Genomic DNA, 27044 nt, shown 5'->3' on the forward strand with positions numbered 1-27044 from the left:
TGTAATTTGGAGGATGTTCTGTAGAGACAGGAAGCCTGGGAGAAATACAACAGTGGACAGAGAAAAACTAGAGTTTGAAGAAAGAACTATGGAAAGAAGATAATAAATAGGTTGAGAGATGTTTTAGGGTGATGAACTGACAGAATTTAGTTAAGAGTTGTTTTGGGCCATGTTAAGAAGACATAATACTATGTTTTTGATAACTAAGTCAAAACTAATACCATTTATCATGAAAGTAATAGGAAATTAGAACAAAAAAGAAGGAAATAAATCAGTTTAACATGCTTAGTTTCAGATGCATTAAGACATATGGGTGTGAAATGGGCATGGTGTTATATGCCTGTAATCCCAGCACTTGGGAGGCAAAAGCAGGAGGATCAACAGTTCAAAATCATCCTAAAGTACATCATCAAGTTTAAGAACACCCTGATTTATAGATGAGTTCTAGATCAACAGTGCTAGGGATTGAGATCCCATCTCAAAAAGAAAGAATACAGGTGTAACATTCTATACCACCAACAATATAAAGTCTGGATGTCGGAGAGATCTAAGGTACAAAGATATATTTCAGTCATTAGTATAGGATCTTTTAAGTTTCTGTTCTGTAGTTAGTCCAGAGTGGCCTGAACTCACCTCAGTCTTCCTATTCAGTTTCTCAAGTACTAAGATTATAGGAGTAAACTATCATTACCTCTGTCCTACACACACACACACACACACACACACACACACACACACACACACGCAATGGAAGTTCATGTTGGTTACCTCAAGCAATAAGAATAGAAAATATTGATGAATATTAAGAAGTTAGCCTGGGGTTTGGAAAGACAGCTCAGAGGTTAAGAGCACTATCTGCCCTTTCAAAGCACTTAGGTTCATAACATTTCCTAGTACCCACATGGCAGCTCACAACTATTTCAAACTCCAGTAACAGGGTATCTGATGCCCTCTGGACTCTATGAGCACTGAACATACATGGTGCATAGTCATCCTTGCAAGCAAAACACTTAGACACATAGATAGATAGATAGATAGATAGATAGATAGATAAATAGATTCTATTAGAAAACAACACTTTTAATGCCAGCACTCGGAAGGCAGAGGCAGGCAGATCTCTGTGAGTTCAGAACAGCCTGGTCTACAGACTGAGTTCCAGGACAGCCAGGGCTACACAGAGAAACCCGCTTTCAAAAAACAAAACAAAACACAACACAACCAAACAAAAACTTCCTAAAACTGCAACAGATACTGTGATGTTAACAGAAAATCAAGAGGTAAAGAAAGTAAATGGAAATTAATTTTGTTCTTCTAAAACTTTAGCTAATAAGATAAGCAATTATAAAACAGGAGCTAACATAGAAAGAATACGATCATTTTTCCCTTCCGTAGAGTGGAAGAATTTTTCATAATCAGAGTAAAAAATCCAAGGAACAGCTGGGTAATTGTTAACAACAGTACATAATCTATGAAGTAAAATCTCTCAAAGAAAGCAAGTTACTACTCTTCAAATCTTAAAATTATTACCAACAGCTCCCAAAATCTTTTAGAAAATCAATCTGTCAGCAAGTCAGAATTTTAAATTAAAAAGTTATTACACAACAAAATTTATTATACAGTTCTATAAAATTCTGGTAATAAAGGTACTACTTAGTTAACAAAAGTTATTGTGTTTACTCACGGAGCTTGAGTACGGGTAGTATATTCTTTGAATTCACTATCATGAATTGTGAAGTAAGGTCGGAAATCACTGAAGTACTTTAATGGAGAGATGCAGCTGTGCAGCAGAAAGACCCAGAAATCAGGATTCTGCTCCATAACCATAAGACACTCATATAAACAACATATACCAATAGACAAATTATTCCAATACTGCCCTCAGGTAAGCACTGATAACTAGTATTAACTGGAATTATCAAGGTCTAACTTCACATAAATGAACGTGTGTGTGTGTGTGTGTGCCATCCAGAGCCGCAGAAACATGGTTCTAGCCCTAATTGACTGAAGTCAATCTTTTCATCCATTCTGAGAAAGTTGTTGCATGGATTGATGCAATGAGTGGGGGAACATCACAGACTGGAGATACTGAAAGTGTCAGCATCAAGAGCCCAATATACTCACTTAACAAGGGCCAGTACAGTTTCTGAAGACTCGGATGGTGATGGTGCCATAACCACAAGGGGCTCTCCCAACAGCACCAACTCCCACAGCATTTGGCTATGAAGGAAAACTGGGCAGAAACACCTAAAAAGTGTTTACAGAATAGAAATACTTTATTATTTATCCAACTTTGCCTTTCAAATTCCCAAAATAATCATTTTAAGAATTTCAATTGATACAAATTCTCCTGCTACTGACAGCTTGACCTGTAAACTAAGAATGTAGTAATACATACAGACATAAGTCTCTTATATATACTACATACACACATATATATGTATATACATATATATAAAATCAAAGCTAGGTGTGAGGCACACCCTTGTAATGAAGCACTTGGAAGGGAGAAGCAGGAGGGTCAGAAGCTCAAGAGCATCTCAGATAGTGAGTCCAAGACCTGTCTCAAAAAGGAAAAGAAATAAAATACAAAAACAAAAAACAACCAATGTATCAGTTTGACTTATTCCAATTTTTTATAAAATTAGCTGTAACACACACAGATGGTAAACAATAAAAGCATGTTATCAAATTGTGTTAACATATGACAGGCCTATATTATTAGCAATCCTGTTATACTTGAATTTCTATTCTAAGTATTTTGAAGGAAACAAAATAATATTCCAAGGGGACATTTACTGAATGTCCGTAACTTAAAATTCAGTGCTGGGCCGGGGGCAGAGTTTTACATAGAGCATGTACTTTGCACAGTGCAAGGCCTTGGGTTCAATCTAGAACACACACAGATACACACATTCTACAAAGAGAAAAGTGGATACTTAAAAAAAAAAAGTTAAGTGCAGTAGAAAGAAGAAAAAGAATAGAATGAGAAGTTCATCTGTGGCTGATTCTGATTAACTGAGGTAACTACCTTTGTACCAGCCCAAGAGCTGAAGCTTCTGATATCAAAGGATGATTGATAACAAATCTCAGGGGTCTCTATCTAACCAAGGAATTAATTCCTGGACCAACCCTGAATATTTTTACAGAGGCCCTGGAGTTAGTCTGGGCTGTGAGGACACAAGTCCACTAGTGTGTTTAAGTCTCAACATTTGGTAACTTTTACTTATTTAGTTTTCCTCTTTGTTTAGCAACAATTTGTTCCTAGCAAATTAGAGAAGAGAAAAAAAAAAGTATTTTTAAACATCATAACCAATCTCACTAGCTAAAAACACAAACACTCCCCCAAAACAGAAAAACATGAAAGTACAAAAGCTTGAGATAAATAATAGATTAATTTAAGTAAAAATTAAGAAAAAGAGAAATGCAGAGCAGGGTCTCTCTTCAAAACAGCTCAAGGGTCTCAAAGCTAAAACAGAACATAGGCATCTCTGCCAGAAGAACCTGGTGGTGGTTTGTGTGTGTGTGTGTGTGTCGGGGGGGTTGAATAAAGAAAAGAAGTGACGGTCCATGAAGCTGGTGGACTCAGCTGTGGTGAAAAGGGGGATATATGGTACTGGGGGGGGGATGTCTAGGACACACAAATGAGCTCACAAGCCAGAGGAGTGTCCTACTGTGCACAATCAGAGCTAGAGTGGACCAAGGGGCTTTACTGTGTGTGTGTGTGTGTGTGTGTGTGTGTGTGTGTATGTGTGTGTGTGTGTGTGTGTGTGTAAAAGTACCTAATTGAAGGAAGTTTATATTTATGAAGGTTCACAGCAACAGGAGTAGAGTCCAAGGAAGGCAGGGTGCTGGAGGTTCCATCTATGGGTAGGAGCTGGTGGAAGCTTTGTTTATCACTTTTCAACAAAGCAGAAAGCTATGAGCTCAGAGGGGAATGGGATCAGGCTCTAACTCACTCCCAGTGATTTACTTCCATCAGACAGCATTCACCTCTTATAGGTTCTGGTCAAAAAGTACCTTCCAGCTAGGGCTCAAAAATCTGAGGTGTGGTGGGGCATTTTACATTCATACTGTAACAGACCATCTGTGGTGGGGGGCATTTTACATTCATACTGTAACAGACCATCTGGAGTCGGGGGCATTTTACATTCATACTGTAACAGACCATCTGGAGTCGGGGGGGCATTTTATATTCATACTGTAACAGACCATCTGTGGTGGGGGGCATTTTACATTCATACTGTAACAGACCATCTGGAGTCGGGGGGCATTTTATATTCATACTGTAACAGACCATCTGGAGTCGGGGGGGCATTTTATATTCATACTGTAACAGACCATCTGTGGTGGGGGGCATTTTACATTCATACTGTAACAGACCATCTGGAGTCGGGGGCATTTTACATTCATACTGTAACAGACCATCTGGAGTCGGGGGGGCATTTTACATTCATGCTGTAACAGACCATCTGTGGTGGGGGGCATTTTACATTCATACTGTAACAGACCATCTGGAGTCGGGGGGGGCATTTTACATTCATACTGTAACAGACCATCTGTGGTGGGGGGCATTTTACATACATACTGTAACAGACCATCTGGAGTCGGGGGGGCATTTTACATTCATACTGTAACAGACCATCTGCAGTCGGGGGGGGCACTTTATATTCATACTGTAACAGACCATCTGGAGTCGGGGGGGCATTTTACATTCATACTGTAACAGACCATCTGGAGTCGGGGGGGCATTTTATATTCATACTGTAACAGACCATCTGGAGTCGGGGGGGCATTTTACATTCATACTGTAACAGACCATCTGGAGTCGGGGGGGGGCATTTTACATTCATGCTGTAACAGACCATCTGGAGTCGGGGGGGGCATTTTACATTCATACTGTAACAGACCATCTAGAGTCGGGGGGGCATTTTACATTCATACTGTAACAGACCATCTGTGGTGGGGGGCATTTTACATACATACTGTAACAGACCATCTGGAGTCGGGGGGGCATTTTACATTCATACTGTAACAGACCATCTGGAGTCGGGGGGGCATTTTACATTCATACTGTAACAGACCATCTGTGGTGGGGGCATTTTACATTCATACTGTAACAGACCATCTGTGGTGGGGACATTTTACATTCATACTGTAACAGATCATCTGTGGTGGGGGCATTTTACATTCATACTGTAACAGACCATCTGCAGTCGGGGGGGCACTTTATATTCATACTGTAACAGACCATCTGGAGTCGGGGGGGCATTTTACATTCATACTGTAACAGACCATCTGGAGTCAGGGGGGGCATTTTATATTCATACTGTAACAGACCATCTGGAGTCGGGGGGGCATTTTACATTCATACTGTAACAGACCATCTGGAGTCGGGGGGGGCATTTTACATTCATACTGTAACAGACCATCTGGAGTCGGGGGGGCATTTTATATTCATACTGTAACAGACCATCTGGAGTCGGGGGGGGCATTTTACATTCATACTGTAACAGACCATCTGTGGTGGGGGGCATTTTACATACATACTGTAACAGACCATCTGGAGTCGGGGGGGCATTTTACATTCATACTGTAACAGACCATCTGCAGTCGGGGGGGGCACTTTATATTCATACTGTAACAGACCATCTGGAGTCGGGGGGGCATTTTACATTCATACTGTAACAGACCATCTGGAGTCGGGGGGGCATTTTATATTCATACTGTAACAGACCATCTGGAGTCGGGGGGGCATTTTACATTCATACTGTAACAGACCATCTGGAGTCGGGGGGGGCATTTTACATTCATGCTGTAACAGACCATCTGTGGTGGGGGGCATTTTACATTCATACTGTAACAGACCATCTAGAGTCGGGGGGGCATTTTACATTCATACTGTAACAGACCATCTGTGGTGGGGGGCATTTTACATACATACTGTAACAGACCATCTGGAGTCGGGGGGGCATTTTACATTCATACTGTAACAGACCATCTGGAGTCGGGGGGGCATTTTACATTCATACTGTAACAGACCATCTGTGGTGGGGGCATTTTACATTCATACTGTAACAGACCATCTGTGGTGGGGACATTTTACATTCATACTGTAACAGATCATCTGTGGTGGGGGCATTTTACATTCATACTGTAACAGACCATCTGCAGTCGGGGGGGCACTTTATATTCATACTGTAACAGACCATCTGGAGTCAGGGGGGCATTTTACATTCATACTGTAACAGACCATCTGGAGTCAGGGGGGCATTTTATATTCATACTGTAACAGACCATCTGGAGTCGGGGGGGCATTTTACATTCATACTGTAACAGACCATCTGTGGTGGGGGCATTTTACATTCATACTGTAACAGACCATCTGGAGTCGGGGGGGCATTTTATATTCATACTGTAACAGACCATCTGGAGTCGGGGGGGGCATTTTACATTCATACTGTAACAGACCATCTGCAGTCGGGGGGGGCATTTTACATTCATACTGTAACAGACCATCTGCAGTCGGGGGGGCATTTTACATTCATACTGTAACAGACCATCTGGCACAAGGGTCAGTGACTTGAATGGGAAGTAGAGTAAGGAGGGCACTCACATGGTACTGTTAGCCAGAACCCAATTGGATAGAAGCTGGCCTTCATTGGAGAAGTAATCTAGCTGGATGGTATAAGGAGTCAAACACTGAGCAGGGTAAGAAGGGCTTGCATGTGGCTAGATGTGGGGTTTCGGAGTCCAGTGGAGAAAGAGATGTGCACAGGGGACAGGATTACAGTGGGGACGGTAAACTGCTTACCGTCTAGGTAACTAGGGGTTGATCAAATCAGTAAATCAACTTTAAAAATTGTAAAAGATAATTTCTTAAGGAAAGGAAATACAAGTATATAAAAGAAGAAAACAAAAATAAGCTTTGTCACATAGCATTGGACTTGAGAACATTTATTATGACTTTGGGGTTTTTAATATATGTGGATAGAGAAATAAGTACATATATAAAATTTGTGTATCTAATATGTGTGTGTGTGTGTGTGTGTGTGTGTGTATTATCAGATACTAAGAAAGTCTAAAAGCTTTGTCAATTCAGTCAATGGGTCTATCCAAACTGCTTCATTCTGAAATTTCATGGTGTGGGGAGGTGGAGTAACTATGTGCCTCTTATTGCACTACGAACCATCACGAAGTAACAGCACGCAGAATCCCTGACTTGTTTCCTTCAACTGTTTTGGAAACTACCCTTTAATTCCTATTTCAACTTAAGAATTAAGAGACTACTTGTGGGATTCAGAGGAAGCTAAAATCAAAGGTCCAGTCCACAGACAGTGATGTATGGAATAAGTGCTGGTCTAGTGAAAGGAGAAACACTGGCTGACCCTCAGCTCTATCTCTACAACTTCAGGGGTCCCTTCTCTCAGAGTCTGAATGTAAAAATATCATTTCAACATAACAAATGCCACTTACATTAACAAACATAAAATGAAAATTTGAGGCAGGTATGGTGCAAAATCAGCAGTTGGGAGGTGAAATCAGGAAGATTAAGGCCAGCCTTAGCTATACAGTGAGTTTGGGGCCAGTAAAGGTTACCGGAGAATCTGTCTCAAAAAACAAAAACAAAGAAAAAGGAAAGCTCTACACACTAGTACTATCATGGGAAGCATTAGTGTGATCCTTTGATATTGTGCCAGGGATGATTTTTCATGGCTTAGTTTTTATTTGTACAAAGATTTATTTATGCTATTTTAAACGTATGAATGTTCTGCCTTATGTATATCTATTCACCACATGCAGGCTTGGTGCCCACAGAGGCCAGAAGGGGGCATCAGATCCCCTGGAACTGGAGCTATGGATGCCTGTGAACCACAGTGGGAGCTAGGAGTCAAACTTGAGTCCTCTGCAAGAGCAGCAAACGCTCTAAACCACTGAGCCATCCCTTCAGCCCCCATGGCTCAGACTTTTCTTTATTTCCTTTTTCCTTCTCCGTCTTCCCCTCAAATAAAAAGATTTAACATTCTCTGAAGGTCAAAAGAAAAACTTTCTTGTACATCTAGGTATGATGGCCACACAGTCCTTGCACCTGGGAGGTTGAGGAAGTAAAGCTATCCTAACACAGTGAAACAAAATGAAAGTAACCCTCATACACACAAACCAAAAACCATCCCACAAAGCCCCCATAACAACAATAAAACACTGAAAACAAAAACCTAGTAACTGAAGTCTGAGTCAATTTATACAAATTCTTAGCATATCTCTCAATGACAAGTATTCAAACTATTAGCAGTATATAATCTCTATGTATCTCTCCTGTAGTATTAATTTTTATAGATATTCCACCTTTATATACAAAGCTAAAACTTGTAAAAATTATAATTTTACACCTTACTCATATTTTATTTACAGAAAATTGAGCCTTGTCAAGATTTAGAAACAGTTCCACCACCCCAAAAACTCCCCCCTTCCTAAGTTTCCTTTCTTTGGGTTCTGGCCCTGTAGTGTTGCCTGTGCCAAAATTATGTAAATTAAACCATCTATTAAGTAGCTTACAAAAGTCAGCATCTGTAATTAGCATACTATCTTTGAAAGTCATTTATGCTGTTGTATCTATCAAAGGCTTGCCCACTAATTTATTATTGCCGAGTGGTTTTCTATGTGTATAGGTATTTTCTATGTGTATAGGTATTTTCTATGTGTATAGGCATTTTCTATGTGTATAAGCATTTTCTATGTGTATAGGCATTTTCAATGTGTATAGGCATTTTCTATGTGTATAGGTATTTTCTATGTGTATAGGTATTTTCTATGTGTATAGGTATTTTCTATGTGTATAGGTATTTTCTATGTGTATAGGTATTTTCTATGTGTATAGGTATTTTCTATGTGTATAGGTATTTTCAATGTGTATAGGTATTTTCTATGTGTATAGGTATTTTCTATGTGTATAGGTATTTTCTATGTGTATAGGTATTTTCTATGTGTATAGGTATTTTCTATGTGTATAGGTATTTTCTATGTGTATAGGCATTTTCTATGTGTATAGGCATTTTCAATGTGTATAAGCATTTTCTATGTGTATAGGTATTTTCTATGTGTATAGGTATTTTCTATGTGTATAGGTATTTTCTATGTGTATAGGTATTTTCTATGTGTATAGGTATTTTCTATGTGTATAGGTATTTGAGTTGTGTCTTATTTCAGGCTACTATGAATAACGTAACTTTTTATTTATTGGTTTTTAAAAAGATTTTAACAGTATTATATTATTTTTAAATTTTATTCACTCTATTTATTTGTTTGTTTGTTTGTTTATGACAGGGTTTCTCTGCATAACCATCCTGGCTATTTTAGAATTCTGTCTGTAAACCATGCTGGTCTCAAATTCACAGAGATCTGCTGTCTTTGTCTCTTAAGTGCTGAGTTTAAAGGGTTGTGCCATCACCACTCTATAGTCGAGCGTTTTGCCTGTGTCTATCTGTGCACCAGGTATGTGCCTAGTACCTGACGAGGTTGGAAATGACACTGGATGCCCTGAGGCTGGAGTTACAGGAAGTTCCGAGTCACCATGTGGGTGCTGGGAGTCAAACTTGGGTCCTCTGGAAGAGCAGTCAGAGCTCTTATCCCCTGAGTCTCTCCCTACCCTGATAGAATATAGTTTGATCATATTCTTCCTCAACTCCTCCCAGAATCTACTCACCCCCCCCCAACTTCATGCTTTCTTTCTCAAACAAACAATCCAAAAATACAAAAAAAAAATCAAAACAAAACAACAACAACAAAGCATACAAGTAGTGTTGGCCAGGTACTCCTGAGCAAAAGCCCTGCCCCAGACTGTGGATGATATTCCCCAGGAATAAAGGAAATTATGATACACGTGTATCTGCATGCAAGTCTTTGTATGGGCTGCTGTTTCTCTATTTTTCTTTACTGAAGATTTTTTAAAGTACACCACAAAATTGAAAATTCAACTAAAAAAAACCAAACTCTACTTTTTCTAACATCTCCACAACACATGTCTCCTACTAAATGAAAGGAAAACTATTTTTTTATACAGCAGGACCTGGTGTATGCTCTACTTTCCTGTCTCATCAGGTGCAGCTGGGATGGAGCACTACCACCAAAACATTACAAGTATTCTCCATAAACAACAATTATCACAAGGTAAAAAGACAAAGTAGTTAGCCATTTTTTTAATTCTTTACCTGAAAAGATCCACCTCATGAACAGTAGGTAAAATAATAGATGTGTGGGTGTCTGCCTAAAGGATTAAAAGAAAAGAAGAAAATTAGGGGCGATATCACTAAACTTTACAGAAACTGTTTTTCGGTTTTGTTTTTAAGACAGGGTCTAATGGTGTAATCTTGGCTGTCCTGGAACTCAATGTATAGTCGAGGCTGGTCTAGAACTCACAGACTGGTGCAGAGATTAAGGGAGAACTGAAGCAAGGTCAAGGTCAAGGTCAGCCTCACTAGCAAGTTCCTGGCCAGCCAGGGCTGCACAGTGATATCCCTATTCTGTGTTTTTCATGAAAGAGGATTAATACAGAAGACAGAGAAAAATATGAACACTGTGGGTAAGGACCAACCCACTGGTCAGATGTGCGACCAGGTCACACCTGCAGTTTGGCTACCGTTAACACTAGGCTATATGCAGCGAGAAGCCAGTTTCCTGTTGCTCTCAAGCTTCACTCAGAGAACAAAGGGAATGGAAATAGATTTAATCAAACTGATGAACAGAAACTGCTTTCAGAAAAATCTTTTTCAGAAAAAAGTTCTGAATCCTTTTGACTGAGTCTTCTAAAATCAGGAGTCTGTTGGCTACCCTTCTAAGAGAAAACCTTTTTCAGAATCAACCCTCTTTTAAAAAGAATTTGCTGTCCTTTTGTCCTTCCAATTACGACACATACTCTGTGTTCTCTAGGACCAACTGAGATAGAAACAGCAACAACAACCAAAGCCAAGAAATGTTAGAAAGTTTATCAACAACTGTCTAAGACAGTAATGGGTGTTTCAGAAGCTGCACTGTGCGGCCAAAGCGTAGCCTCACACTACCTGCTGAGTTAGCTGCGCCATCTGAGTGGTCCCAGGCTTGTCATGACACGTGGGAATCCGGACCTTAAAGACAAAGAGAGAAGCTACTACCTTTATCTGTACGAGAAGTGCTCTATCTGGCTGCTAAAAAAAGACATACTCAACACTTGTAAAATGCTACAAATACCAAGTATTTATGTCGAATTTCAGAAATAAGGATATTCACTTTTAGGTACAGTGTAAGTAGGGGAACCAAAGTTTCCATGTGTACAAACAGAGATCACTAAACACCAAGAAGCAAATTGCTAAAAAAACAAAGTAAGGACACCAACCTTATAGGGCTTCCTGCTTATCTTTCCAGTCTCTGCTTTATAATATACACACACCCAAACACACCCTCTCAAGTCTGCCAAATTTCTGTATAAACCCCACGGGAAACAATGGAAACTCTCAATCCAGTGCTATCAGTATTATTTTTTATGTTTGCCAAAGGAGTTGTGGGAGAACACATCTTCAAAATAGCAGATCTAAAGAACAGACTTGTGAAGATGAAAGCCAATGCCACAAATACATGAATTGCAAAGAACAAAGAACCTGAGCATATTTATACAAAATCTGAAAGAAAGCTCAAATTCCTTAGGTGGAAAGCTGTGGACTGGGGATACAGCTCAGTAGGAAAGCACTTGCCTAGCTCCGGTGAGGCCCTGGGTTCAACCCCAATATACAGAGAGAAAAACAATGAAAAGAAAAAGCAAAAAACCTCACTGTAGCATAGCATATTCCAAGGTAAGTATGCTTGGTCTGACAGTTACCATTTAGACCTGAAAACCAATGGCTTTTCTAGTTTACCTTAATTTTCAGCAATTCACACTCAATTTAAATGTTCTGTTTTTGCTCATCACCCATATTGCAGAATTTCACATTCCTGTGCAAATTCTACAAGGTGCAGTGCCTAACTGGAAGGGCCTGGCGTTGTGTGAAGGATTCTGTGGAGCAGGATAAGCTGTCGTGGATCTGAAATGCTCGCAGCAGTAACAACGGCAATGGCAGTAGCACTACTATGTCATAGGACGTTAAGAACAACATCCACGTGTGAGCTTTCTGCACAGCTCTTAGAAGGGCAGACAAATGAGATGGTGAGTTGTTACCTTCATTACTACCCCCATGATAGGCAGATGCAAAGTTTTCCCTGGCACTGGGGCAGGCCATCGGTCAACATCATTACAAGCTGAAAATGTAACAAAATATTTTCTTAATGTAAGTGGAAAATTAAAATACTTAAAATGGACACTGCAAGTTAAAGCTCTTTTGTAACATGGGAGAAACATTAATAACAACAACAGATAAAGTGCAAGTGATGAGATCTTTAACTTGCATTTCTTTCAGAAATACTATATTAAAAACACTAGGATATATATTGGTCAGTTGGTCCATGGGAGATAACGAGATGGCTCAGCAGTTAAGAGCATTTCCTGCTTTTGCAAAAGACCTGAGTTTGGTTTTTAGCACTGATGTCAGGAAACTCACAAGCATCTGCAACTCCAAGACTGTGATGCCCTCTCTGGTCTCCTTCAGGCACTCACAAATAAGGCACACATACGGCTCTCTCTCACACACACATCAATCAAATTTTTTAATTTATTTGTTTTATGTGCAGTGGTTTTTGTCTTCATGAACATGAACCTAGATTTACAGACAGCTGTGAGCTGTCATGGGGTGAACCCAGGTCCTCTGAACTGACCCCAGGTTCTCTGGAAGAGCAGTCAGTACTCTTAAGCACTGAGCCATCTCTCCAGCTCAATAAACATGCTTTTAATTAAAAAGAAAAAACCTGTTGAATGACAAATAGGTTCAAGGGCAGTTTTCTTATTTATTTTTAACTACTAAAATATTGCACACTAAAAATTTCTGTTGAATAGTACTTCAAGAACTATCAGTTCAAAACCGTATTTCCAACTCTAATAAACACCCTTATGTTGTTACAGTAGACAGAACCACAAAGCACTTCTGGAATTTATAGGTAAAGATGTCAGAGCAAAAATTCTGATTCTTTAGAATATCAACTTCCACTTTATGAAAACATTTTCATTCATTGGGGGGTGAGACACTGTTCAAATGTTGCTGCTAACAGCTCTACCAAAAGACCACACCTTGGTTCCCAGAAGCCATGTCAGGCAGCTCAGAACCATTTGGAACTCTAGCTTCAAGGGATCTGATACTTCTGGTCTCCAAGGGCACCGGCACACATGTAGCAAACACACACACACACACACACACACACACACACACACACAAAGAAAAAAACAAAAATAAGTATTTTTTAAAAAGACGAAATAACTTGGGCTGGGTAAAGTGCTTGTTGCACAAGCAGGAGGAACTAAGTCTGACTCCCCAGAATTCTCAAGAAAAGCCAGGCATGGTAATGATGCACAGCTGCAACTCAAGCACTGGGGAGAAGGAGGCTCACTGAGAATCACTGGTCCGTCAGCCTCGCCTAATTAGAAAGCCCTAGGTAAGAGACCCCATTTCAAAACTCAAGGTGAATGGCTCCTGAGGAATACCACAAAAGACTGACCACTGGCGTCCACACATATGCTCACACTTTGCATGTGTACTTGCACACACACATGCATCTGAAAATATGTGGATATGCACACATGAACAGATATACTTGAATACAGAATACATAACTCATGTAATATTTAACTTACCTGCTTCCAAGCAAGGTTCATTTTTTTCAAAATACTCTGGTGCTATCTGTTTGAGTACGGTGTTAAAAAAGTGAATATAAGGTAGTTTGCTGATCAAAACCAATGACTGAAGAAAGAAAGGGGACAAAGTTTTCTTAATGCCTAATAATTATAATTTTGGTTTATCATTTATATTTTGCATGAACAATTATTAATGAGCTAAAATTCAGCAAAAAGTATTGATTTTTGACATTAAAAGGTTTTTACACTACAATGTTAAAAGAAAATACAAAGCCATAACTGAGGTACGAAAAAAATTTAATCTTATTATTATGCTTTAAAAGCTAAAGGTATATCACAGATATTTCTTTTCTTCAAGTAAAAAAGTTATTCCACAAACAAACTAATATAATGAACAATTTAAAAAGCCCAGCATAATTGTTAGTTTTAACTGTCAACTTGAGATAATCTGTAGCCACTGGGAAAGGGCTATCAATGACCTTCTGTACCAGGCTGGTCTACAGGAGATTATCTTGATGTTAAATAAGGCAGGAAGACCCACCTACTATGGATGAAACCATTCTTTAGGCAGGGGATCCTGAACTAAGAGTGAAAAGAACAGGCTGTGCATGCTATGGGCACAATCACATGGGTCCAAGTCATCAGTATCTGAAGCTATTGCCACTGTGATCTCTATACAAAGGTGGACTAGACCCCAGAAGTAGGGCTAACATCAGCTGCATTCTCCCCTAGGTTGTTTGGGTCAGGGTATTTATCACAGCAACAGAAACAAATTAAGACGCCTACCAACTGTCTACAACATAGCAGCATCAAAAAAAAAACAAAAACAAAAACAAAAACAAAAACTAAAACAGCCACATGACATCTAAGGAAACAACAAACTGTGATGTTTGGTTCAGATCCCCATGGCTGTGAGTTCTACAGTTCAGCTGTGTTAATCCCTTAAACACTGCAACTTTCATTATGATCACTTTAGATACAAACACACTGACTTTTACATGTAGTTTTTCCCTTGAAAGATGCTAATTTTATTTATTTTAAGATTTTACTTTTAGCCAGGCGGTGGTGGTGCACGCCTTTAATCCCAGCACTTGGGAGGCAGAGGCAGGCGGATCTCTTTGAGTTCGAGGCCAACTTGGGCTACAAGAGCTAGTTCCAGGACAGGCTCCAAAGGTACAGAGAAACCCTGTCTTGAAAAACAAACAAAAAAATTTACTTTTATTTATGGGTATATGTGTCCACAGTGCCCAGAAGAAGGCTTCCGATCCCCTGGAGCTGGAGTTATAGATGGCTGTAAGCTGTCCAATGTGGTTGCTGGGAAGTGAACGGGCAGCCTCTGCAACAGCAGAACTACCCTTACCAGCTGAGCCGTCTCAGCTTAACTACCTTCTCCCTTTCTGTGCAGCACCAGCTAATGGGCGCTGAATGTCCTGGCTACAGATGGAGAAGGCATGTCCTAACAGCTCACATTAGGCAGGACTGATTCATTTTCCTCTAATTTATGAAAAAGATAATACATTTAGATTGGAAGTAATAATGGCGAAGATGTTGCTGACTTTACTCACTGGCTCGGGATAAAAAGAAAAAACAAAAACTGCAGTGCAGGTTCTCACAGGGCGGGGGGTGGTTAAGAATATTACAACTTGTTTATTTTCTCCCTTATTCTCCAGTGTCAACACACAGAACTCTCCCAGGTATTATCAGAAGGCCAGCTCAGAGATAGCAACAATTTAACAGTTAAAAATTACAAAACATGTGGCACCTTTAATCTTTAATCTCAGCACACAGGAGGCAGAGGCAGGAGGATTTCTGTGAATACGGTGAGGCTGGCCAGATCTACAGAGCAAGTTCCAGTTCCAGAACAACCAGAGTTACATATATGGGCAGACCCTGTCTTAAAAAAATGAATAAATAAGATAGGTGCCTATAATCTAAAAAGCACAAGTGAAACCTAAGAGCTCTCTAACCATTTCTACCTTAGAGTGGAGAACTGAGACAGGCTCTCATGGAGCTTAGGCTGGCCTCAAATTCCTGCTTCTTCTGTCTCTGCCTCCCAAGTGTTCAGACCACGGGCAGACACCATTAAGTCCAGTGCTCACCTTTTCTAATCACAACTAAAAATATTAATAGTTCATCTAAAAATTACCTTCTGAAAGTAGCCTCTTTTAAGAGTTTTATCGCGAACTTGTCGGAAATACACATATCCATAAAAATATGCAGGATCTTTCTATGAAAAAAGAGACAAAAATTGTATGTGTGTATGTACATACATGTGTAGTTATCTTTTAACAGTAACACTGGACTTCCTTAATAACCAAGTTAGTATGTGAGAAATGCACAGAAGCCAGTCAGACCTTCCTACCAACAAACAAAAAGCAGGAGGAGAAAGCAGCCATTGACTTGCCCAAGATTAAACTGCAGCCTGAGAACTAGGGGCGGGACTTCCCCTAGGAAGCCTGCGAACTAGGGGTGGGACTTCCCCCAGGAAGCCATCAGCTTATGTTCTATGTCCTATCTAGACTTGCAAACTGAAATCAGAAAAACATCAAATTCAGTGTTCCCAGTGTACACTGTTTCAGTAAATACAGGCGGCTGTAATAAAATCCGAGGTGCTGGCACAGGGAGAGTATGATGATATTTACTGCACAAAGCCACTCCACCTGCACATCTCGGATCACACCTCACAACGGCATCGTTTCCAGAACAGGAACTTCCCAATCAATTCCACTCGCACACTGAGTCCTTAGCATTCGGACTTTCTCTGAGAAACTCAGATAGACAATAAGCACCCCCAAAGGCAAACAACAATAAAATGTCATCAAAGGTGACTGAGTATACTAGCTCTAAAGCAACAAGCGCTAACGCTCCTCTGTCTCACATGGCCACTTTTCCAACCTTTAAGTAAACGGGTAAATCTTTGTCAAACTGATCGAGAAGACAATGCAGTGACACCCTCCTCCCAGAAGACTGTCGGAATCGGAAACAAAACTGGGTATCTCCAAGACAACCTAATGAAAAAAAGAAAGGAAAAGCCAGTCAGGATGGCTCACGGTGCTGTTTAAACAGTTTCGTCAATATCAGAGTGAAAGAACTTTACAAGTAACTTAAACACATTTCTTCATGTCTAAGAGAAGAAGAAAAAGACAGCTTAGAAATTCTAGGATTTACCCAGGTGTGGCGGTGCACACCTTTAATCCTAGTACTTGGGAGCAGAGGCAGGCGGATCTCTGGGGGCTGAGGTCTGGTCTACAGAGTGAGCTCTAGAACAGTGAGAGCTACAGAATGAGACTGCCTCGGAAACACAAACAAAATAAATTCTGGACTTGCTCAGTTAGAGGAAAAATGCACAGCTTAATTCTTAAGTGTTTCTGCAATTTTTCCTGCTTCATTTTCCACTGTCATTCACTGTTTTAATTTGCCTATGTATGATATCGTCTCACAAATATGAACTAATGAAGCTAAAGACACAAGCACTCACACACCAGCACGTGCAAACACACACACACACACACACACACACACACACAAAACACACCTTTTGTTCAAATCTATGTCTATACTAGCTTCTGTTTTGAGACAGGTTCTCACTATTTGGATGGTCTGAACTCTACATAAACAAGGCTATGTAAACAAGAACTCAATCTGCCTGCCTCTGCCTCCCAAGTGCTGGGATTAAAGGTATGTGCTACCATATCCATGTATATAAAATGTTTAAAAATCTTTTTGAAATAGAGTATCACATAGCTAAGCCTGGCCTCAAACTTGCTATGCAGTCTTGAAGTCCTGGTCCTCGGGTTCCTGCCTCCCCAGTGCTGAGATTACAGTGATGCCATCAGGCCAGTTTTATGAATTGCAGTGCAGTGAACATAGGGACTCTTAATGCTAGGTAAGCACTACCTCCAGTAGACTACAGACTCAGTTTCTAAATACATAAAAGCAGACAAAGCTGTAGTGTTTGGGGATACAGGACCCAGTGAGGAAAAAACAATAATAATAAAATATAAGCGGGAATACTTGGAGGAGGGAGCAGGTGAGACAGAAGAGGCTTGAGGAGTAGACAGGTGCTGGCATTCGGTCCTATAATGTTTTCTATTTCACAACGGGAGGCTCCTTTAAAAATACATAACATACAGCCAGGAGGTGGTGGTGAATGCTTTTAATTCCAACACTCGGGAGTTAGAGGGAGGCAGATCTGTGTGAATTCAAGGTAAGCCTGGTCTATTGAGCAAGTTCCAGGACAGACTCCAAAGCTACACAGAGAAATCCTGTCTCGAAAAACAAAAACAAACAAACAACAAAAAACTCATAATATACAAGACTCAGTAAGAGTCCAAGTAATCAACTTAGCATCTTAATCATCTGAATTAACAATTTCAACTTTAATAATTTCAGCAAGCCTCTTAAAATGCAATTTTTAATTAAACTCATCAAGCAATAATTACTTTTAAGAAATGATTAAACTTTAAAAACTAGGTTCTTAAAACACACGTGAGCTGGTGAAATGGCTGAACTAGTGAGATGACTTGGCAAGTAAGTGCTTTCAACTCAAGCCTGGGAACAAACTGCGCTCAATTCCCACACCCACAGATGAAGCAGAGAACTGACCTCTGACAACTGTCCTCTGGCCTCCATCCATGGATGGCAGCTCAGTGGCACACGTGTACCAACATGTGTGTATGTGCACATGTACACACAGAGTAATAGTTTTTGAAATTATATTAAAATCTAAATACTTGCAGTAATATCACTTAGATTTTTCCCAAGTAATACATTAGAATTAATATAATAATGTTCAATATTTCTACAATTACACATGTTACTTACTACTTTTTATTTTCCTTATATGACATTCTAAACAGAAGCATAAACCTCACAACTGTTCAACCTTCTCAAAAGCCAAATTAGGTAAGTATACCTAGTGGCAATTATAGACACTAATATTTCTTTGCTATTAGAGAAAAGAAGTGAAAGAAACTGAGTTTCTCTGTTTTTGTTTTTTTTTGTTTTTGTTTTTTTTTTTTTTTGGTTTTTCGAGACAGGGTTTCTTTGTGGTTTTGGAGCCTGTCCTGGAACTAGCTCTTGTAGACCAGGCTGGTCTCGAACTCACAGAGATCCGCCTGCCTCTGCCTCCCCAGTGCTGGGATTAAAGGCGTGCGCCACCACCGCCCGGCTTCTCTGTGTTTTGAAACTAAGTCCTGCTATGTTTTTCAGGCTGGTCTGGAACTCACTATGCAGCCAAGGCTGGTGTCAAACTCAAAATCCTCCTGCCTCAGTCTCCTGAGTTCTAGGATTACAAGTATGTACAATACATCTGGATCTACATGCTCTGTGATGCGCTCTAGTAGTGTTTTAATTAAACAAGCGTGTATACCAATGCCTCATATTTTCTCTTTAGAAAATGCTAGCTTGAGTATGAAGTGGTCCTACAAAAGGCACGTCCCCAGTGAACAGCACTATTGGGGAGGTTCTGAAAACGTTAGAAGGTAGAGCCTAGATGGAAGAAGCAGGTCACTGGGGCAAGTCCTTGAGGACACCTTTGCATCCAGCTTCCTTCTGTTGGACTCTGTTTTCTGTCTGTAGTCATGAGGGGGCTATTCCACCATACAGAACTATGCATTTTATAAGTGAATTGCATGTTAAGTTAATTGAAGTATGTGTGGACATGCAAGCCCTTTACAGACTGAGTCATCTCCTTAGCCCCAAGCTCTTGTTAAGATTTATTTATTTCAATTGTATGAGTATGAGTGTCAGCCTGCATGTATGTATGTGTACTACAGAGGCTAGAAGAGGGCATTAGATCCTCCCCCTCAAATCTCAAAGATTTAAGAAAAAAAAATATTTTTCCTGATGACAACAGACAACTTTAAAAGATTATTTCTACAATATCACAAACATATGAATATGGCGTGTATCAGGATACATATGACTAAGATAAAACTTCAAGGCTAGCTCCTTGCAAGGCTCAGAGGTGCACGTCTATAATCCCAGAACTAGGGAGATGGAAAGAGACTATCACCAAGTTTCCAGGCCAGTCTGTGCTGCATCAGAAGACCATGAACAACAACAAACAAGGAAGAAAAAGATAAAGGCTCTACTCTGTGGCCCTCAGGTCTTTGCAGTCATTCACCCTGATGTTGTTAGGGCGGCTGAGATGGAACTGCTCAAAGACAGTGTTTCACAGCAAAGCCTCTCAAGTTTCTAGGTGTACAAATATAGAAGAAATGTAGATGTGTGCAAGTACAGAAGTGTGCAAATGCAGAAGTACAGAAGTGTACAAATGCAGAAGTACAGAAGTGTACAAATGCAGAAGTACAGAAGTGTACAAATGCAGAAGTACAGAAGTGTACAAATGCAGAAGTACAGAAGTGTACAAGTACATAAGTATAGAAGTGTGCAAATGCAGAAGTACAGAAGTGTACATATGCAGAAGTAAAGAAGTGTGCATATGCAGAAGTACAGAAGTGTGCAAATGCAGAAGTACAGAAGTGTACATATGCAGAAGTAAAGAAGTGTGCATATGCAGAAGTACAGAAGTGTACAAATGCAGAAGTACAGAAGTGTACAAATGCAGAAGTACAGAAGTGTACAAATGCAGAAGTACAGAAGTGTACAAGTACATAAGTATAGAAGTGTGCAAATGCAGAAGTACAGAAGTGTACATATGCAGAAGTAAAGAAGTGTGCATATGCAGAAGTACAGAAGTGTACATATGCAGAAGAAGTGTGCATATGCAGAAGTACAGAAGTGTGCAAATGCAGAAGTACAGAAGTGTACATATGCAGAAGTACAGAAGTGTACATATGCAGAAGTACAGAAGTGTACAAATGCAGAAGTACAGAAGTGTACAAATGCAGAAGTACAGAAGTGTACAAATGCAGAAGTACAGAAGTGTACAAATGCAGAAGTACAGAAGTGTACAAATGCAGAAGTACAGAAGTGTACAAATGCAGTACAGAAGTGTACAAGTACATAAGTATAGAAGTGTGCAAATGCAGAAGTACAGAAGTGTACATATGCAGAAGTACAGAAGTGTACAAATGCAGAAGTACAGAAGTGTACAAATGCAGAAGTACAGAAGTGTACAAATGCAGAAGTACAGAAGTGTACAAATGCAGTACAGAAGTGTACAAGTACATAAGTATAGAAGTGTGCAAATGCAGAAGTACAGAAGTGTACATATGCAGAAGTAAATAAGTGTGCATATGCCAAAGTACAGAAGTGTACATATGCAGAAGTAAAGAAGTGTGCATATGCAGAAGTACAGAAGTGTGCAAATGCAGAAGTACAGAAGTGTACATATGCAGAAGTAAAGAAGTGTGCATATGCAGAAGTACAGAAGTGTACAAATGCAGAAGTACAGAAGTGTACAAATGCAGAAGTACAGAAGTGTACAAATGCAGAAGTACAGAAGTGTACAAATGCAGAAGTACAGAAGTGTACAAATGCAGTACAGAAGTGTACAAGTACATAAGTATAGAAGTGTGCAAATGCAGAAGTACAGAAGTGTGAGAGTATAGACGTGTACAGTGCAAAAGTATAAAAGTATACAAGTATAAAGGTATCTAAATGCAGAAGTGTATTAGTTTAAAAGTGTAGAAGTTAAGAAATGTAGAAGGGGTTTGGAGAGATGGCTCAGTGGTTAAGAACACTGGCTGCTCTTCCAGAGGACCTGGGATCAATTCTCAGTACCCATATGGCAGCTCACAACTGGCTGTAACTCCAGTTCCAGGGGATCCTACATCTTCATATAACATACATTTAGGCAAAACACCAATGCACATAAAATAAAAATAAATAACTTTTAAAAGCATAAAATATAGAACTTTAAGTGTATAAGTTTAGAAGTGAAGTATAGGACTGTAGTATATAAGTTTAGAAGTGCAGTATAGGACTGTAGTATATAAGTTTAGAAGTGCAGTATAGGACTGTAGTGTATAAGTTTAGAAGTGAAGTATAGGACTGTAGTGTATAAGTTTAGAAGTGCAGTATAGGACTGTAGTGTATGAGTTTAGAAGTGAAGTATAGGACTGTAGTGTATGAGTTTAGAAGTGAAGTATAGGACTGTAGTGTATGAGTTTAGAAGTGAAGTATAGGACTGTAGTGTATGAGTTTAGAAGTGAAGTATAGGACTGTAGTATATGAGTTTAGAAGTGAAGTATAGGACTGTAGTATATGAGTTTAGAAGTGAAGTATAGGACTGTAGTATATGAGTTTAGAAGTGAAGTATAGGACTGTAGTATATGAGTTTAGAAGTGAAGGATAGGACTGTAGTATATGAGTTTAGAAGTGAAGTATAGGACTGTAGTGTATGAGTTTAGAAGTGCAGTATAGGACTGTAGTGTATGAGTTTAGAAGTGAAGTGTAGGACTGTAGTGTATGAGTTTAGAAGTGTTTGGTGTAACCTCTACATTAACACAAATCCATAAACTTATAAGTGCATAAGTTGAATACACTTAAAAGCTTTCCTAGCAGTCTGACGCTAGTGTAACAAATTTAGTTTTATTTTGTTTTACTAATATTTTTAAATTTCTATTTTCTAATATTTTGTTTCCCTTGCATTTCACAGAAGTATTAGTTCACAACAGGTCCTTCAATACAGGTAATTTAAGGCGTGTACCATATAGTGCAGTGTCCGTGCTCCTTAACACAAATAGTGTCTGCAAGCCAAGTCTACCCACAACAAGGACTGTGTCTTCCTTGAATTCATCGCTACTTAAAATTCTCTCTGAGACTAAATTTTCTTCCTTGACACATATTAAATACAGACTCCTGTCCTTGAGTATAGCTGAGTTTGAGGAACATCTACATCCAGATGGCGATAATAGTAAATAATGAGGGACAGTCTGGTGTGTGTAGATGGGGGCACAAGCACACTTTAAATTCATACTCAGACAAAATGCACTCAAAACGCAAAAACAAACCAAGTATTTTTTTTTCTAAAATCATGAAGACCCAAGGTTTACATGAAGGCAGAGTTGGAGAATTGGTAAACTGTTTCACTGTGAACTGTAAAAGTATTTCCTTCTGTGGTTTTCTTACAGTCTAAATTGCTATTCTACCTTTTTATTTGAGTGGGGGTGTATCATAAATCAAGGAAATCTTGATTTATGATTCTTTCCTAAAGTCTGCTCTGCTGTGCCAAGATTTCCTTCCACAGTAAATAAAAGCTATTTTGGAAATTTTAAATCAATCTCAAAGTTGGAGCAGTAATTGTAACTTCCATTTACAAGACACAGAGGAAAAACAGTGGTTTGGATAACCACCATGAGCTCTGGGCTCTTGAGATGCTCTCTAGAGCATGCTCATTAGACTATCAAGATGCTGCCTTCAACACACCTAAACATAATAAAGGCAATATACAGCAAGCCAACAGCCAACATCAAACTAAATGGAGAGGAATTCAAAGAGGTCCCACTGAAATCAGGAATAAGACAAGGTTGTCCACTCTCTTTATATCTATTCAATATAGTTCTTGAGGTCCTAGCTAGAGCAATAAGACACCAAAAAGAAACCAAATGATATAAATCGGAAAAGAAGCCAAACTCTCACTGTTTCCTGATGATATGACAGTTTACATAAGCGACCCCATACATTTTCAGTAATGTAGCAGGATATAAGATTGACTCAAAAAAAAAAAAAAATCAAGCCGGGCAGTGGTGGCACACGCCTTTAATCCCAGCACTCGGGAGGCAGAGGCAGGCGGATCTCTGTGAGTTCGAGACCAGCCTGGTCTACAAGAGCTAGTTCCAGGACAGGCTCCAAAACCACAGAGAAACCCTGTCTCGAAAAACCAAAAAAAAAAAAAAAATCAGTTCAAGGCCAGCCTGGTCTACAAGAGCTAGTCCCAGGACAGGAACCAAAAGCTACAGAGAAATCCTGTCTCGAAAAATCAAAAAAAAAAAAAATCAGTAGCCCTCCTGTACACAGATGATAAAAGGGATGGGGAAGAAATCAGAGAATCAACACCCTTCACAATAGCCACAAATAGCATAAAATATCTCGGAGTAACTCTGACCAAACAAGTGGAAGACTTGTATGATGAGAACTTTAAATCTTTGAAGAAAAAAATTGAAGAACATACCAGAAAGTGGAAAGATCTCCCATGCTCTTGGGTAGGTAGAATTAACACAGTAAAAATGACAATCTAACCAAAAGCAATCTATATATTCAATGCAATGCCCAGCAAAATTCTTCAAAGACCTTGAAAGAAGAATACCCAACTTCATATGGAAAAGCAAAAAACCCAGGATAGCCAAAACAATCCTGTACGATAAAAGAACTTCTGGAGGCATCACAATCCCTAACTTCAAACTCTACTACAGAGTTATAGTACTGAAAACAGCCTGGTATTGGCATAAGAACCGACAGGAGAACCAATGGAACTGAATAGAAGACCCAGATATCAATCCACACCTTCGAACACCTGATTTTTGACAAGGAAGCAAAAATTATCAAATGAAAAAAAGAAAGCATATTTCTTATGCCAAATGGTGCCGGCATAACTGGATATCACTTCCTAAATATAACCCCAGTAGCACAGACACTGAGAGAAACAATTAATAAATGGAACCTCCTGAAATTGAAAAGCTTCTGTGAAGCAAAGGACACAGTCAACAAGACAAAACAACAGCCTACAGAATGGGAAAAGATCTTCACTAACCCCACATCAGACAGAGGTCTGATCTCCAAAATATACGAAGAACTCAAAAAAATTGTCATCAAAAAACCAAATAATCTAATAAAAAAGTGGAGTATAGACCTAAACAGAGAACTCTCAACAGAGGAAACTAATATGGCTGAAAGACACTTAAAGAAACGTTCAACATCCTTAGTCATCAGAGAAATGCAAATCAAAACAACTCTGAGATTCCATCTAACACTTGTAAGAATGGCCAAGATCAAAAACACTGATGACAATTTATGCTGGAGAGTTTGTGGGGTAAAGGGAACACTTCTGTATTGCTGGTGGGAATGCAAGCTGGTACATCCCCTTTGGATGTCAGTGTGGCGATTTCTCAGAAAATTAGGAAACAACCTTCCTCAAGACCCAATAATACCATTTTTGGACACTTATCCAAGGATGCTCAACTGTGCCACAAGGACATGTGCTCAACTATGTTCATAGCAGTTTTTGTTTGTCATAGCCAGAACCTGGAAACAACATAAATGCCCCTCGACTGAAGAATGGATAAAGAAAATGTGGTACAATTGCACAATGGAGTACTACACAGCAGAAAAAAAATAATGACACCTTGAAATTTGCAGGCAAATGGATGGAGCTAGAAAACATAATTTTGAGTGAGTTAACCCAAACCCAGAAAGACATTTACCATATGTACTCATTCATAAGTGATTTTTAAACATAAGACAAAGAAAATCAGCCTACAAATTATAATCCCAGAAAACCTAAACAACAATAAAAACTCTAAGAGAGACATACATGGCTCTAATCTACATGGGAAGTAGAAAAAGGCAAAATCTCCTGAGTAAATTGGGAGCATTTGGACCTTGGGAGAGTGTTGAAGGGGAAGGGAGAGGCAGGAAGGGGAGCAGAGAAAAATGTAGAGCTCAAAAAAAATCATATATATCATATATATATGAAGCTGCTTTCAATATCACTTGACAATTTCACTTAAATGTTCCAACCATGCTTTGGGTAAAATAAACTATACTTCATTTGATGGGTTGCTTATTAAGAAAATATTTAAAAATCTGTAGGTCATTCATATGCTTAAAATATTAAAATTTTTTTAAATATCTATTTATTTATTTATTTATTATGTATACAATATTCTGTCTGTGTGTATGTCTGCAGGCCAGAAGAGGTCACCAGACCTCACTACAGATGGTTGTGAGCCACCATGTGGTTGCCGGGAATTGAACTCAGGACCTTTGGAAGAGCAGGCAGTGCTCTTAACCACTGAGCCATCTCTCCAGCCCCAAAATATTAAAATTTTTAATTATATAGATTTACACTTGAGTCTAAACTTACCAAAAAAAATGATCCGCACAGATACTATTAAATGTTATCAAAAAGGCTATCAAGTGCCTGGTGTAGTGGTGCACACCTTTAATCCCTACACTTGGGAGGCAGAGTCAGGTGGGTCTTTGTGAGTTCAAGGCCAGCTTGGTCTAGTAGAGAGTTCCAGGACAGCCAGAGTTATATAGTGAAACCCTAGCCCAAATAAACCCAAAACCAAACCAACCAAATAAAACAAAACAAAACAAGCCTATCAAGTAGCTTGGTGGTAGAGTTCTTGCCTGGGCATGCACAAGGTTCAACTCCCAATACTAGAAATAAATAAATAAATAAATAAATAAATAAATAAATAAATAAATGAATTAAAAAAATTTTAAAGGCTGCCAAAGTACCATGGAATTATTAACACTGTTTTTAGCATTGATGTTTGGAAGAGAAGGGAAGTTTTTCTTCTAGTCTCTGTATTTCAGAGGCTAGGATCTGTGCATTAAGTTGAACAATAAAATATTAACAATAGAAAAGATTTAGCTGGGCCTGGTGGTAAGCCTTTAATCCTAGCACTTATTAAGCTGAGCCAGGTGACTCTCTGTATCTGAGTACAGCATGGTCTACAAAGCGAGTTCCAGGGCAGCCAGGCCTATAGAGAGACACCCTGTCTTGAAAAACTGGTGGGGGGAGGGGATGATAGAAAAGACTTATTTTAAGGCTGGAGAGATGGCTTAGAGGTTAAGAGCATTGCCTGCTCTTCCGAAAGTCCTGAGTTCAACTTCCAGCAACCACATGGTGGCTCACAACCATCTGTAATGGGGTCTGGTGCCCTCTTCTAGCCTACAGGCACACACACAGACAGAATATTGCATACATAATAAATAAATATTTTTTTTAAAAAAAAGAAAAGACTTATTTTATATTTCTGAAAACCTTACAGAAAAGGTTGACACTCCGAAGGAAGTTAGATCTGGGAGCTTACATAAAATTTTAACAGAAATTAAATTCTGATACATTAAACAGCTTGGCCTTCTAGAAGTAGTAAACTGTGGGAAGGTATATATATATATATATATATATATATATATATATATATATAAAACTATACAAGTTAAATATTATTTAGCTAAGTTTGTTTATACTGATTAAAGTGAATGCCATCTCTAGCAAGAGGTAAGAATCTTGAGACAGCAAAATGGCTCAGATCGTAAAGGTACTTGCTGCACAAGCTGGGAAACCTGAGACTGACCTGTGGAACCCACTTAAATGGTAAGAGAGAATCAATTCTATGAAGTTGCCCTCTACCCATGCCTTCCATAGCATGTGCAGCTA

The 27044-nt window shown here is 39.2% G+C and overlaps 1 protein-coding gene across 2 annotated transcripts in view; it reads right to left on the reverse strand.

Moving 5' to 3' along the window:
* Dennd6a (DENN domain containing 6A) overlaps window positions 1-27044 on the reverse strand; it is a 59881-nt gene that overhangs the window by 20129 nt on the left and 12708 nt on the right. For both annotated transcript variants that reach the window (XM_041662679.1, XM_041662678.1), the window contains exons 4-11: window positions 16640-16752; window positions 15891-15971; window positions 13745-13850; window positions 12182-12261; window positions 11055-11117; window positions 10206-10261; window positions 2122-2244; window positions 1682-1777 (exon numbers count right to left, since the gene is read on the reverse strand). In XM_041662679.1, coding sequence (XP_041518613.1) covers window positions 1682-1777; window positions 2122-2244; window positions 10206-10261; window positions 11055-11117; window positions 12182-12261; window positions 13745-13850; window positions 15891-15971; window positions 16640-16752 — 718 coding nt within the window. The remainder of the gene's footprint in view (window positions 1-1681; window positions 1778-2121; window positions 2245-10205; window positions 10262-11054; window positions 11118-12181; window positions 12262-13744; window positions 13851-15890; window positions 15972-16639; window positions 16753-27044) is intronic.

This window comes from Microtus oregoni, unplaced genomic scaffold (genome assembly GCF_018167655.1).
Source record: "Microtus oregoni isolate MIOR12 unplaced genomic scaffold, Mior012 000013F_ref0000133, whole genome shotgun sequence".
Lineage (NCBI taxonomy): Eukaryota > Metazoa > Chordata > Mammalia > Rodentia > Cricetidae > Microtus > Microtus oregoni.